The 14826-nt window shown below is 34.8% G+C and overlaps 1 protein-coding gene across 19 annotated transcripts in view; it reads right to left on the bottom strand.

Moving 5' to 3' along the window:
- Window positions 1-1699: 1699 nt before the first annotated feature.
- rimbp2b (RIMS binding protein 2b) overlaps window positions 1700-14826 on the bottom strand; it is a 152726-nt gene continuing 139599 nt past the window's right edge. For 7 of the 19 annotated variants that reach the window (XM_073816239.1, XM_065247336.2, XM_065247337.2 and 4 more), the window contains 9 exons: window positions 13026-13140; window positions 12413-12526; window positions 8691-8857; window positions 8264-8432; window positions 7978-8040; window positions 6912-7015; window positions 5491-5523; window positions 4350-4421; window positions 1700-3325 (listed from right to left, as the gene is read on the bottom strand). In XM_073816239.1, coding sequence (XP_073672340.1) covers window positions 3167-3325; window positions 4350-4421; window positions 5491-5523; window positions 6912-7015; window positions 7978-8040; window positions 8264-8432; window positions 8691-8857; window positions 12413-12526; window positions 13026-13140 — 996 coding nt within the window. In that variant the 3' untranslated portion in view covers window positions 1700-3166. The remainder of the gene's footprint in view (window positions 3326-4349; window positions 4422-5490; window positions 5524-6911; window positions 7016-7977; window positions 8041-8263; window positions 8433-8690; window positions 8858-12412; window positions 12527-13025; window positions 13141-14826) is intronic. The other 12 variants (XM_065247346.2, XM_065247338.2, XM_065247347.2 and 9 more) reach the window with 5 other exon arrangements.

Raw genomic sequence — 14826 nt, 5'->3', positions numbered from 1 at the left:
CCTGCTGTTGGTGGACCAATCACAGCCCTTTAATAGCAGCATTGTTTTTGTGTGTTGTAATCTTATGCGTAGAGATGCTGAGTGAAGTTTTTTTTTTTTAAATATGTCTGTGTAGATGTTTGTATTTGTGTATGGCAATTTCCATTATAAGAGTACAGATTATAAGTGTTTACCTTAAGAAAGTCAGAATATGAGCTGTTTTGTTTTTAATTTATTTGTATGGGGTCAGCAATTCTGGCAACTGTTCCTGAGCCAAGATATGATGATTAGTTAAAAACCCAGATTTCTGTGATTTTTGTAATTTTCTAGCAATAAATAAGAATTACTACTACGACTACTACTACAACAACTGCTAAACATTAATACTAATATTAATAAGTATTATTATAAAAATTATTATTATTATTATTATTAAAGGGGACATTTCACAATACTTTTTTAAGATGTCAAATAAGTATTTTGTGTCCCCAGAGTGCATGTGTTAAATTTTAGCTCAAAATATCATACAGATAATTTATTATAACGTTATAATTGTCACTTTGTAGGTGTGAGCAAAAATGTGCCGTTTTGGGTGTGTCCTTTAAAATGGTATTATCCCCTTCTGACATCACCAGGGGAGCCAAATTTTAATGACCTATTTTTTTCATGCTTGCAGAGAACTGGTTACCAAAAGTAAGTTGCTGGGTTGATCGTATTCACATTTTCTAGGTTGATAAATGCACTGGGGACCCAATTACTTAAACATGGAAAAAGTCTTTTTTCCATGGTATGTCCCCTTTAAAGGATTAGTAATTTTCTAAAAAAAAAATCTAGATAATTTACTCACCACCGTGTCATCCAAAATGTTGATGTCTTTCTTTGTTCAGTCGAGAAGAAATTATGTTTTTTGAGGAAAACATTCCAGGATTTTTCTAATTTTAATGGACTTTAATAGACCCCAACACGTAACAGTTTTAATGCAGTTTAAAATTGCAGATTCAACTTATTTTTTAAAGGACTCTAAACAATCCCAAACGAAGCATAAGGGTCTTATTTAGCGAAACGATTGTCATTTTTGACAAGAAAAATACAAAATATGCACTTTTAAACCACAACTTCTCTTTTTCCTCCAGCTATGTGATGAGCCAGCGCGACCTCACGTAATTGCGTAATGCCGTAGAAAGGTCACGTGTTACATATATGGACCATTTTAAACAATAAACTGACACAGAGACGTTAATTAGTATCATTCGACATACAACAATGTCTGAACGGTCCTCTTTCTCCATACTTGTAAACACTGGGGTGTAGTTTCTCATACATCTGTGACCTCTTGACGTGATGACATATTACGCGAGGTCGCGCTGGCGCATCACACAACCAGAGGAAAATGACAAGTTGTGGTTTAAAAGTGCATATTTTTTATTATTCTTGTCAAAAATGACAATTGTTTCGCTACATAAGACCCTTATGCCTCGTTTGGGATTGTTTAGAGTCCTTTGAAACTCTGTTGCAATTTTCAACTGCATTAAAACTGTTACGTGTTGGGGTTCATTAAAGTCCATTAAAATGAGAAAAATCCTGGAATGTTTTCCTCAAAAAAAATAATTTCTTCTCGACTGAACAGAGAAATACATCAACATTTTGGATGACATGTTGGTGAGTAAATTATCTGGATTTTTTTTTAAGAAAATGGACTAATCCTTTAAGTAGTAGTAGCAGTAGTAGTAGTAGTGCTTATTTAATACAAAGTAATACAAATAACAACAACAAACAACAACAACAACAATAATAATAATAATAAATAACAATAATTTATTCGAAGTACTTCAAATAATAATAATTAATCATAATAACAATAATTATTATTATTAATATTATTGTTATTATTATAAAAAGAAGAAGAAATAGATTATGGTGGAAGTCATAGGTTGCAATTTTAGCCAAAATTAAGTTGAGAAAAAGGACACGGGTTACATATTTGAGGAAAATGCCATTAGTATCTGCGTGAACGTAAGTGTGTGTGTGTCTGTATTTCTGTTCTCACCTAAAGTAGTAACACACTTTGATTTACATGTCTAATATATATGTATCTGTGTGTGTTTTCCTAGGCCAGTAGCCACATAAGGACCCTTTGCCTTTGCATTAGACAGGGATGACATTATGTGCGGTATCCACAGTTGCTCACTTACGTGATCGATTTTGAGCCGTTACGGAGTGAAATGAACACTCTTCTTCTGTTTTGCCAAGCAGGTGAGAAAAAAAACAATGGCGTGATGTAAAGCATCTCAATTGTCTGCACAATGACTATGAGAAAAGATTCACAAAACGTTCAGTACAGAAAAATCTTGATGGGTCCTGACAGTGGAGCAGAACATCCATCAGCAATTATATTTTCTCTTTTTTTACAGACCATTGTACAATATCTACATCTACACATAAAATCATTCTTTATACTGTATCTCTTTCTACTTGCAACATATGTTTTGTGAATTTCTGTATGTTTGATAGTCTTATATATCAGCAATATACAAAACAATTCTTTTGGAAACATTTACGAAAGGGTTTTAAGTCACGTTCTGTGTTTTTTTTTTTAACTGATCTGAATCTTTTAAAGGATCTTAAAAAAGTTTCACTGTCTTTTTAAAGCATTCTGAAACAGAAGCATGCAGTTCTACAGTTCTACATGGTTTCAATTCTCTGTACATCAAAACTATCTTCTCTATTATAAATTAATTTCACGTTTCAACACAGGTACATTCATAAAGCATCTATTACAATGCTTCACTTGTGAAATAGGTAAAAAATAATAAAGTCTGTTTAGTGCTTCTTTTTTCATCATGTATACAATAAACAACGAATAATCTGACACGTCTCTCTGCGTGTATTTTTTCAAACAATGTTTTATGAATATTTCAATAACAGTTCATATTTCCCCGAATGGCTTCGCAGAGCATTTGACATCAAAATAAATGCTCATCAGTCTTGTATTATGATGTTTTATAGTATGTCTCTATGGCCAGCTCTGCGTTTAGTAACTGTCTCCGTTTCCTTTTTGTTTTCTGCATTCCTTGAACGATCCATCAAAAAAGCAACCGGCGGTCACACAACACAAACACAGACGGAGAAGAGGAAAAAAACAGCGGAGCAGGAAGGAGATTACAAAAAGAGCGGATGGATGACAGGGCTAGTGTGAAACGGGATGTACCCTTTTGCTTTTCGTCCTGGAGGGGTGGTGGTCCTGGGGGTGACGGCTTGGGGTGTTGGTGAGGTAAACCTCTACGTCATCAGGCACTTCTTCGAGAAAGTTGGAGGGGACCAGACCCCTGTGTCCATTAAGCTCTCCCTAAATGCAAAACAGAAGAGATCATGCACTTACCATAGACTGTAAAACATAATAGACGACATTGCTTCCTTCCATTGTAATGAACTGAATGAAAAATCTACGATGAAGGGCGCTGACATGTTACGCAAAAACATCAGTTTGGAGCCAGGGCGTGCACAAAAGGAATCATCCGTGAGCCCGGAGGCGGAGCCGTGGTATCAAAACTCTGCCCAAACGCTTGCACGCTCAATTCAACCACGCCCCTTGAATGTCTCATTTGACTGGCTTGCTAAATTAAGGTAAGGTAAATACAACTAATTTTGTCGGTGTGAAATAACACAGAAATCAAAAATGAATAGTTAGTTAAATCTTCAATCTTCCCTCGAAGCTCAGAGAATCCACTCACAGAAGCTGTCAATCATGCACCTTTAAAGAGACACTCAACTTTTTTTGAAAATAGGCTGATTTTTCAGCTCCTAGAGTTAAACATTTAATTTTTACCGTTTTGGAATCCACTGATCCGATCTCTGGGTCTGGCGGTACCACTTTTAGCATAGCTTAGCATAATCCATTAAATCTGATTAGACCATTAGCATTGCGCTCAAAAATATCCAAAGAGTTTCGATATTTTTCCCATTTAAAACATGACTGTTCTGTAGTTACATCGCGTTTTGATTTCTCAACTTTTAATTTTTTTGTTGATCTTAGTACATGATGTAACTACAGAATAGTCAAGATTTTAATAGAAAAATATCAAAACACTTTAGGTATTATTGAGCGCAATGCTAATGGTCTAATCAGATTCAATGGATTATGCTAAGCTATGCTAAAAGTGGAAGTGCCAGACCCAGAGATCGGATGAATGGATTCCAAAATGGTAAAATCAAATGTTTAACTCTACGGAAGCCGGAAAATGAGCCTATTTTCAGAAAAATGGAGTGTCCCTTTAAGGTTTACATCTGCAAAGAGCGCTGTTTCAAAATGACGTCAGTCAACGGAAACTAAAGAAACACATCTGAGAAATAAAATTGTGTAAAGTACTTACATAATAAAAGCCATCTTCATCAATTTCCCCAAACACTGTGATGACATCACCAGCGCAGAACGTCAGCTCAGCCTAAAGAACAGAAAAGTCAAACTTTTGTTTGACTATTACTTATTATTCTCAAAGATCAGCCAGTCCATCTGCCTGTTTGTGCACCCATATTTGTGTCTATATAAATTTGTGTCCCTGTCTGTGCAAACCCAGCTAAAGTCTTTAACTGTTTTTTTCTACATAAACCATCCTACATTATGTTAAGAACATACAGTAAAAACATAATCTTGATATATTTAATATTGACTGAGTAAGGTAGTGTCAAAGATTAAAATCAATGTAAAATTACAAGACTTTAGCCTGGATTTAACAGACAGGGTCACATATTTACTATTAAAGACTTCTTTCCTTGACAAAATGACAACCCTACAAAAGATTTCTATAACATGAACAAATAATTTGAATAAAATACACCGTACCTTTCCTATTACAATAAAAAGGCATGTGATATTTTAAACCACTTTTTTTTGTTCAGGTCCAAACAACACACACCAAACATGTCAAATACAAACACAGATCAACCAACACTGGGCAAGACTGAGCTGTGGTCACAAACCACAGTGAATGTGTGATTTTTTACTGTCCCCGCAGTCCAACAACAGCAAAAGCAGACACACAAAGATCTTCAGAGTTTCACAAATAACCATTCCCTATTCCTTCAACAGGAACTCACCAACTTACAGCACTTAACAAAACCGCATGTCATAAAGCCTTCATAAATGCATTATAATGATTCATAATATCAGAAACACGCATGCACATTTTAATCTATTTAAATGCAGATTTTATTCACTTTAGAAAGACAATAATGCTAGCATCAGGAAATATAAAGCGTCCTGTATCGCTGTTTCCAAGAGAATCATTACTGTATGTAACCATTTGGCAAATTATGAAGGCTGTAAAAGTTTAAACAAAACACATTTACTATAAAATGCATAAGTAAATCACATGCATTAAGAAATTTTTTGAGAAACGCACAGACGGTATACAGGTGCTGATATAGTGCAGTGAGCTCCCTCGGTAGGAAATAGAGCGTCATTTGGCACAAACCCAGTGAGTTTAGACTCACTTTCCCTTGATACACACTCACCTCCTCACTTTGTAAGCTGCCCTCATAGCGGGCCTGTGTGTTAGCGGCAATGCAAAGGTGACAGTAAGTGACAATCGCGTTGAAAAGACTTGAAATGTTAACTATGATATTATCTAAAATCCTGTTTGTCGGACGTTACTGCTAACATGGCATTTCACCTAGTAATTTGGTGGTTTTAATATTATTTTAGCTTACTTTTTCTATTACAAAACGTGTGAACCAATGCAAAGCAACAAGACAAGTATGGTTTATGAATGCCAAATGCAGCTGTTTGGCATCTTCTGTTTAATATAGCATGCAAAAGGCAGTAATATTTTTGTAGACTTCTATAAAACACACATTACTGCAAAATAGCCCAAGTTTATTCCAACAAACTACACTATTAAAATGACTACAACAGTTGGGCATGCTGTAATGTACTGTAAAGGCTGTATAATGACTAAAGCAAAAACAGAAACTTTGGTCAGTTAATGCACATTTCTAATATTGTAAGGCAAAATTTGTACCTCTTTGTTCGACTCTTCAAGCTTTTTAAAGTTATACAATGCACTTACAGGCCTTTTGCTTTCTCACCAGTTTTCAGAAATTTGCAGAAGATTTTGTGGATAAGTGTACATAATTATCAGATTTTTCGCTGATCATCTAGGCCTCCCAGACCTGGCCTTATAACAAATAGTTCACTCCATTTGTCTTGGGTTATTGATTTAACTCTTTCCCCGCCATTGACGAGTTAACTCGTCAATTAAAAGAAAAAGTTTGCCTGCCAATGATGCTTCCCTGACAAGTTTTTTTTTTTAATAAAAAACTGAAGCATCAGCTAAGTCTACAACATTGTAAAATCTGTGTAGGTTTTGATAACTGTTCTGAATCTAATCTCTAGCAAAAGTCGTTCACAAAAATTCAATTATTTGAGGTTTTTGCTCAAAATGTTGTATTTTTAAAGAAACCTATCCATATTTGAGAGGTTATAAAAAGAGAACAAATGAAAATAGTTTGTTTGTTTATTTGTTAGGGTCTGTTCTTTCATTTTAAATATATTGTATGTTTATATATTAATAGAAGAAAGTAATTTTCCTGGAAGGCATTTTGTGAAACTTTTATGAAAATCACAAAAATGCTGGCGGGCAACTTAAAAAAAGGCTGGCAGGGAATGTGTTAATTGAATGTATTGGATAGTAATGGATAAACACATTTGGATACTACCACCTTTAAAGCTAAATACTCATAATGTACATAAAATTGAAAGTAAGCTATTCTTAATTATTCACCATGCAAACCACATAAGAACCAGACTCATAACTAGACTGATTTGAAGGGCGATTAGTATTGTTGTCAGGCATTCAGGCAAGCTAGTATACATTAAAAGCTTGTATATAAGATAGACTCCATCAGTACTAATATAAGATAGACTCCATCAGTACCTCCACATCTACGTTTGGAGAGCTCTCTCTGGGGTCATAGTCATACAGGGCCACCATCCTCCGCGTCGACACCTGGTGCTGTCTTCCACTCCTCTTGTTCCTCTCTGAAAAGTTACACAATAAAGAAAAAAGTATGATAAATCTTGGATCATTTTTGGTGAAAAGCAGATAAGGAAAATTCTAAAACAGAACCTTTACAAAACTCATTTCATTTTCATTTTATGGGATTGCATGCTGTGATACACTGGTGGTTCCCATATGTTTTTTATTCTTAGCACCATTCCAGCATCTATGGCTAAATCTATTGTGAGAACTGGTTAATCTGTGAGATGGTGCCGGGGGCTCAGTTTTATGACATTTTATAAAATACATGAATGTATCTTAAATTCTAGAGACTAACCAACAGCACTACATTATATAATTTAATGTGTTTTGTTTAATTCAACTTTTAAGTTTTACAGTGTTTTACGTTTAGAGGTACGCAAGAGGGCCCCAAGCCGAAAAAGTTTGAGAACCACCTCTATGCACACTTTGGGGAGGGGCCATTTATAAGTTCCAATTTACCTAACCTGCTTATTTTTGGACTTTGGGAATAAACCAGAGTACCATAAGTAAACCCACCCTGACACAGGCAGAGCATGCAAACATGCAGAACATGTCGGGGTCCTTCTTGCTTTGGGGCAACAGTGCTACTCACTAAGCCAAATTTTTTTAACAACACTGCAAATTTTTTATAGTTATAGCTGTAAACAGTTATCACGATTAACTAAATACAATGCTTAGAATTGCATTGCAATGCATAGTCATAGCAAAAAGCAAATAAATGTATAGAAAGAAACATAAGGAATGTATGCCAACACAAATGCATGTGTCATTAAAACAAAAAGAAGCACATACTGTAACAAAAAAATACATGTACAGTACTATCAAATTCTGTAATTTAACAAAAATTAAAAAGTGCTTAAATACCAAAGAAAAGTTCAGAGGTGAGCTATAAAAAGCCAGATCTGAAATAGAAATGGACTGAATAAGACAAGTGATGAAGAAACTCTGAAGGGTCACAAACCTCTCTTGGATTTCCGTGACCTGCGGTTAATTAAACGGCCATCTTTGAACCTATTAGAATTTACTTCAAAAGAGGATGTGGAGAGAAAGAGCAAGAGGAAAGAATAAAGGCAAGAAATGCAGAGACTTTAAACAGGCTATATTACAAAGGTAAGAAATACAATCAAATAGAAATGAATTTATCTAAAGCTAATCAGAACCGATGAAAGATAACAAAAAGAGAGAAAATGAAATACAGTGGAAAGGAGACAGCACAAGAAACCATTCAAAAACAAATCAGTTTATACCTAATTTCTCAATAGGGGTGTTGAGAGGAAGAAAACCCTGTTTGAGAAGCTGGTCGATCATTTCATCATCGTCAGTCTGGATCTCTGAGACCATGTTACAGGGAATGAGCCCCCTTCGGCCACAGATCTCTGCCCGATAAAATCCATCTGTGTCCTTCTCTCCGAACACCTGCATAACACAGTAGGGTCGAGTAAATGAAACACTGACCCTGTCTGTGCAATCCAGGCTAAAGTCTCATAATCGAATTAAAATAAGTTTGATTTCAATCAAACATTATAATTTTAATCTTTGACATTGTTCATAACTTACAACATTATGTAGGATGATTTTATGTAGAAAACCGCTTGGATTAGCTGGGTTGCAAATATATACAATCTACCTGTATTCAGTATCACACTAAAAAGTAATTGTCTGTTGAGATCTAACCTTTATGACCTGGCCCTCTTTAAAGGGAAGCTCCTCCGAAGCAGCATCAGGGTTGGGAGACATTGACAGGGGGTCATAGTCAAACATCGCCACAAATAATCGCGGCAGGTCCTCTCGCTCTGACTCGTAGTAATCTGGAGACCTCCGTCCTCGTCCTCCATAACCATCTGCAAAGAGGAGAGGGCAACTTCTGCTATACACAGAACTCAAAGGACAGATACAACTCCAGCCATGCTTTAACCTTTCTGTCTGCAAGATCGTCAGTATTTCTGAAAATCATTATTTCATTCCGTTGCTGCTCTGACAGCTAGACTTAAAAATTATATTATATACACTGCAAAAATTGATTTTCAAGAAAAAAAATTCTTAGTATTTTTTGTCTTGTTTTCAGTAAAAATATCTAAAAATTCTTAAATTAAATGCCTTTTCCTGTCTAAACGACCCAAGAAAATAAGTCAAATTTTTTGACCAAAATATCAAATGTAAGTGATTTTGTGCATAAAACAAGCAAAAAAAATCTGCCAATGGGGTAAGCAAAAAAAAAAATCTTAAAAAAAATTTTAAACAGTAAATTCAAGAAAAATTGGCAGATTTTTTTGCTTGTTTTATGCACAAAATCACCTAAATTTGATATTTTTGGTCTAAAAACTAGACTTATTTTCTTGGGTCATTTGGCTCATCAAGAAAAGGCATCTTAATTTAAGAATTTTTTTAAAAATTTTTACTGAAAACAAGACAACAATACTAAGAATTTTTTTTCTTGAAAATCATTTTTTTGCAGTGTATTGCTACATTGCTTTTTTCTTTATAGTGGCAAAAGCTAGAAAGTAACATCATGGACTGATTTAAAAAACTCACACCTTATTTTACAATCATCATAATATGAAAGTAAAATCACCAGTATGTTAATACAAGGATATTTAAAACAGAAGAATGTAAGAAGCGTTGTCATGCTTGAAAGTAACAGTAAAAGGGTAAAAATATTGCACCTTGCACAAACATGCATTAATTCACTAGTTTATTGGAAGGATCCACTATCAAAAAGCTACTGTAAACAGTCCCTTATTAACATGAAATTTAATTTAGTTTAAACTAGTTTTCCTCTAGCTCAACAGGTAAACCATTGCATTAGCTAAATCAATAACATGATGGGGTTCGATCCCCAGGGAACATGCATTCATAAGGAATAATTGACAATTATAAGAAAATAATGCATAATGTGGGTACACCGCGGGTATGTGTTATTTCTGAATAAATCAACAGGCCGAAGTAAATTATTCCGCTTATACCACTGTTCCCACACCATAAGACATTGTACAAGTGTTTGAATTTACTTAAGACATTTGTACTGGGTTTTCCCTAAAATGGTATTATGAGTAAGACAAATTTCTTACACATTTCATAAAGCCTCCGTAGCTTATTCCAAAACGAGAGAGGGAGGAATAGAGACTGTAGTACTACTCACCCACGCACATTGCTTTTGATGTAAAGTGTTTGCACTTGTAATTGGTAACAATGTGAACAAGTTGCCCAATCAATATTTATATGTACATTTTTTACTTCAGTATATCATTTGTTCTAGTTTAGGAATAAAGCAAAAACAAAACAAGTAGGCAATCAGTGTTTATTTACTGTACTCATTTTCTTTTCTTTTGAATTATTTATTCATTATGCATTTATTTCGCTACCAAACTCATTTTTATGCTTCATTTGTTAAAAATTAAATAAATCCGTCATTTCAGTTAAACTTGGTGTAGAGTGATAAGGAACTGTAATGCGGACAGACCTGGAACTTTTTTATAGGTGTGTGTTTACTGAAAAATTATGCACCCAACAGTCCAGTGGTATGATGATAACTTACCCTATAAGCACTAGCAATCAGTGGGCAATTCCCAACAAGCACTATAATACACCAATACACTTAATATAAATGTAAACTACACCAGCCCATAGAAAACCACAGTTTCATGAAGATAAAATGTTCTGATAACAATACTGTAAATTATCTCCAAACCATTACCTTTCTCTTAAAGTTGAAAATGTTTTTTTATATTCACAGTACTGTATATATTTTTTCCAAGGAGACAAAGATTTTTTTTGAAACGACAGACATACAGATTGCAGCAATACTAGACATAGATTGTTTATATTACATCCACTGACCCTCACTTTTATTTGGTTAAATATAAATGTATGCTATAGGTTTATATTTATTTGACTTGTTTTAGGTTTGTAAATGTTCAAAAAGCTATGATAAAACACATAATTTAAGTCTGTACCAATTGCCATGAAGCTTAAATAATCATTTTCAAGATGATTACTGTAAATACTGTACAGGTAAATTGCTATAGTGGATCATCCCACTAAACTTAAACTGAATATGGAGCTGAGGAAAATGCACTGTATAAATGAGATGATTGTGTGTAAAACATTATAACATGGGAAAAACAATGAGGAAAGCAATGGGGGGTGAGGGTGTCATCACAAGCACTGTCTGTCTGGTGTTTTTACGCCACACAATGAGCACACAGGGACTGGAACTAAAATTCTTATGCCCAAATGGATAATCTAATCCTCATTATCTGTAACTAAAATAAAAGACTATTGGCAAGTGAGTTAGATCATAATTTGCTTTAGTGATGGTTCAGTAAATAAATATTGCCTGCTTAAAGCCAAAACAAACATTCTTGGATTGTCACACCATAACTAGATTTAATTTTAAAGTAAGAGGTTGAACTGAAAATACAGTGGTCCCAAAAAAATATCTGTGGATGTGTGAAACTACTCTATACAGGTAAATATACATTTTTTAAAAAAAATCACAAAAAAATACATAAAGGGTGGGGGGGGGTGTACAAGTTTATGATTGACAGCTATCTGAGATTTGATCTGATTGGAGGTGAAGATATCCTTTACTTTTGACTGCTATGAAGGTTACTGTAGTATAGTTATCTAATCCAGTGACACTGATATATATAGTGTATATTTTTACTGTCGTTGTTAGGATTACATAACAAGGTTATTAATTAACATTTACAACATATGTATTTAAATGAGTAAATTTTCATCTTTTTTAATGTTAGCTAATACCAATTCAATTGTTCATGATAGTTTATTTTGCATTAACACTAAAATATACAATTTTGGATTTAATAAATGTTTTAGTAAATGCTGAAAGTATAAATACTGCTCATAGTTTGTTCATGTTAAAATAATTCATAATGCAATAACTAATGTTTATAAATACAACTATACAAATACAACATTACCATGTATCTTAATGGAATAGTTCACCCAAAAATGAAAATTCTGTCATCATTTACAAACCGATCAGAAGCCCCATTGACTTCCATAGTACACTTTTTCCTACTTTGAAAGTCAATGGCGCTTCTGATCGATTTGGTTACAAATATCTTCCTTCGTGTTCATCAGAAAAAAGAAAATTATACAGGTTTGTAACAACATGAGAGGGAGTAAATGATGATTCTTTTCATTTTTTGGGTGAACTTAGTATCCAAAACTTTTTGGGGCCACTGTAGTTCAATAAATGTAGCTCATCCTGACTGCCCTTCTACCCATGTCTTTATATTAGGCAGCTTCTGATTTGCTTTCCTGTTTATTGTCATGATTCATGAATATAATCCTACTGTATACACTATCAGGTCTAACTCTTTTGGTAGCGTTTTGTCATTTTTTTTTCATGGAGGAGCCACGCCACATACCATATCGGTCCTGTGTTCGCTGTGGGGGCCATTTCTTGCGGTGGGCTACACTGGAATAGTAAACATCGTCCTTAGATGAGAAGTTCCCCTCACTGTTATTCTCCATCGTGATCTCTATGGAAACACCAATGATTTTTAGTATTCCAGCCACATCATCTCTCGAGCACCCAGTCGTGAGTTGTGGATCGTGACACATTGCAAACGCTCTCTAGAAACGTTTTAGGATCAGGAATGCCATTCTAACGCACTGCAGGCAAAAGATGGCATACTGATCTTAGAACAAAGCCAGCTGACATGTTTATGGTTGCTTATGGCAGAGTTGCTTCAGCATAAAACAGCAATGATCAAAATAATGATGAATTTATAGGTGATGGTGTGTACCATTCATTTGCATTAATCAGTTAAGTAAATTTGTCTTACATTTTTAATTTGTGAATCTAAAGCTATCTGAATGCCATAGATTTATCCAAAACGCTTGGACTCAACAAGTGACTACGTGCACCAGCATTTGTAGGAAAAAACGAGAGAAAGGGGGGAAATTGAGGAAAGAAAATAGGTTTGTTTCAGACTGAGGATAGTAGGTAGAGCCCAAACATCACGTGACCGCACTAACCAATCGAAGGAACGTTGATGGGTCTTCTCTGAGGGGGCGGGCAGCCGTGACTCGTCCTACGGCTGGAATGGTCCAGGCGATCCGACCGTCCTGTTGAGGGAGAGTTCCCTAAAATCTTCAAAAGCAAACAACGAAATGTTAATCAAAACATGTGCTTCCTCAAAGAATGAGGAAAAAAGATTCCCTCTACCCCCAAATGAAAAATGTTTGTACTTTCTTAATTTTTTAGTCCCAGGTGAAATCAAAACAAGGAGGATGAACCCGCCAAAACATTTAACGTAAACAATCAAAACAAACTCTGACAACAACATGAGCAGGGTTTTGGCAGAAATCAGATGCTTAGCTAAAGACCATTTTGGTTTTTGTTCTGCTCCTGATCAGTTGGCAAAGTCTGAAAGAGTTTTGAACGGTGTTTGTGTGCAGAGTACAGTATGTGAGCGGAGTGGCGTGATTTTGCCTGGAGCTAGGAGCGGATTTTTTGAATGTCGGATGTGTGGTTTTCTCTCACTCCATCACGAGCACAACTCATGTTAACAGCCAATTTTGCAGCCATGGGTGTAAATCTCATCTGACAATTAGGGGGGCAATAAACAAAAGCACATTTTGAGGGGGACACAAATGATACAGATAAGGATCTGTGTACACAAATGCAATACATGTATACTCCTAATAGTGTATTTTGAACAGAGGGTTGTGATATTTAAAAATAAAATATAAAAAATTTTTTTTGGAGTGTTAATTTGGTGCACATTTTTTCAAGGAGCGAACATGAAGTGAGGAGTTAGTGTGGAGGGAGCGGGAAATGGTAAACCGAGGGTGGAGAGGACTAACTATGAAATGCTTTGAGCACTCCACTCACATACTCTGTTTGTGTGCTATAATGAGCTTTAGAAAGATTTCTGAATAACAGCTGCATACTTGACTGTGGTCTGGCTACACACTTGATTTAAAGGGATAGTATATCCAAAAATGAAAATTCTGTCATCATTTGACTCTTGTGTTGTTTGAAACTTTACTGCAAAAAATGACTTTCTTAGTATTTTTGTCTTTGTGTTTAAAGTACAAATATCTAAAAATTCTTAAATCAAGATGCATTGTCTTGATAAGAAAAATGACCTAAGAAGTCTAAGTCTAAGTCTAGTTTTTAGACAAAAATATCAAATTTAAATAAATTTGTGCTTAAAGTGGAATTGAACCCTAGAAATGCTAGCCTGTTATCATGGGTAATTTATTTCTATTTTGCATTTTACATGAGAAAAGAAAATGTGCACAATTTCGATAAATTAGATTGCTAGTGTGTTGAAGCGGAATTTTCGTAACGGTCTTTGATGGACTTATTTAACCAGAATACACTGCGCGAAACTGAGTCATTAGCTCCACCCACTAACCGCTGATCGATGCAGCCTTCAGCTTCTTTTACCGCTCAACCTGTTCTCAAATCAACTCTAGTCAACTTGAAGTTAGCCAGGAGACGAACCCAACCAAAGTGTAACTCCGCTTTTACCGTCCCTAAAGAGGAAATCACCAAATTTCTCAATAAAAGATGACTAGAACCTGTGCACTATGTAAAAATACCTAAGAATTCTTAAATTAAAAATGCAAAATGACTCAAGAAAATAAGTCTAGTTTATAGACCAACAATATCAAATTTAAGTGATTTTGTGCATGAAACGAGCAAAAAAAATCTTGAAAATTTTTCTTAAACACTAATTCTAGAAAAATTAGCTTACCTCATTGGCAGATTTTTTTGGCTTGTTTTATAAACAAAATCACTTAAATTTGATATTTTTGGTCTAAAAAC

The sequence above is a fragment of the Paramisgurnus dabryanus genome, chromosome 11 (assembly GCF_030506205.2).
Source record: "Paramisgurnus dabryanus chromosome 11, PD_genome_1.1, whole genome shotgun sequence".
NCBI classification, from domain to species: domain Eukaryota; kingdom Metazoa; phylum Chordata; class Actinopteri; order Cypriniformes; family Cobitidae; genus Paramisgurnus; species Paramisgurnus dabryanus.
This window is presented reverse-complemented; position numbering and strand designations above follow the sequence as displayed.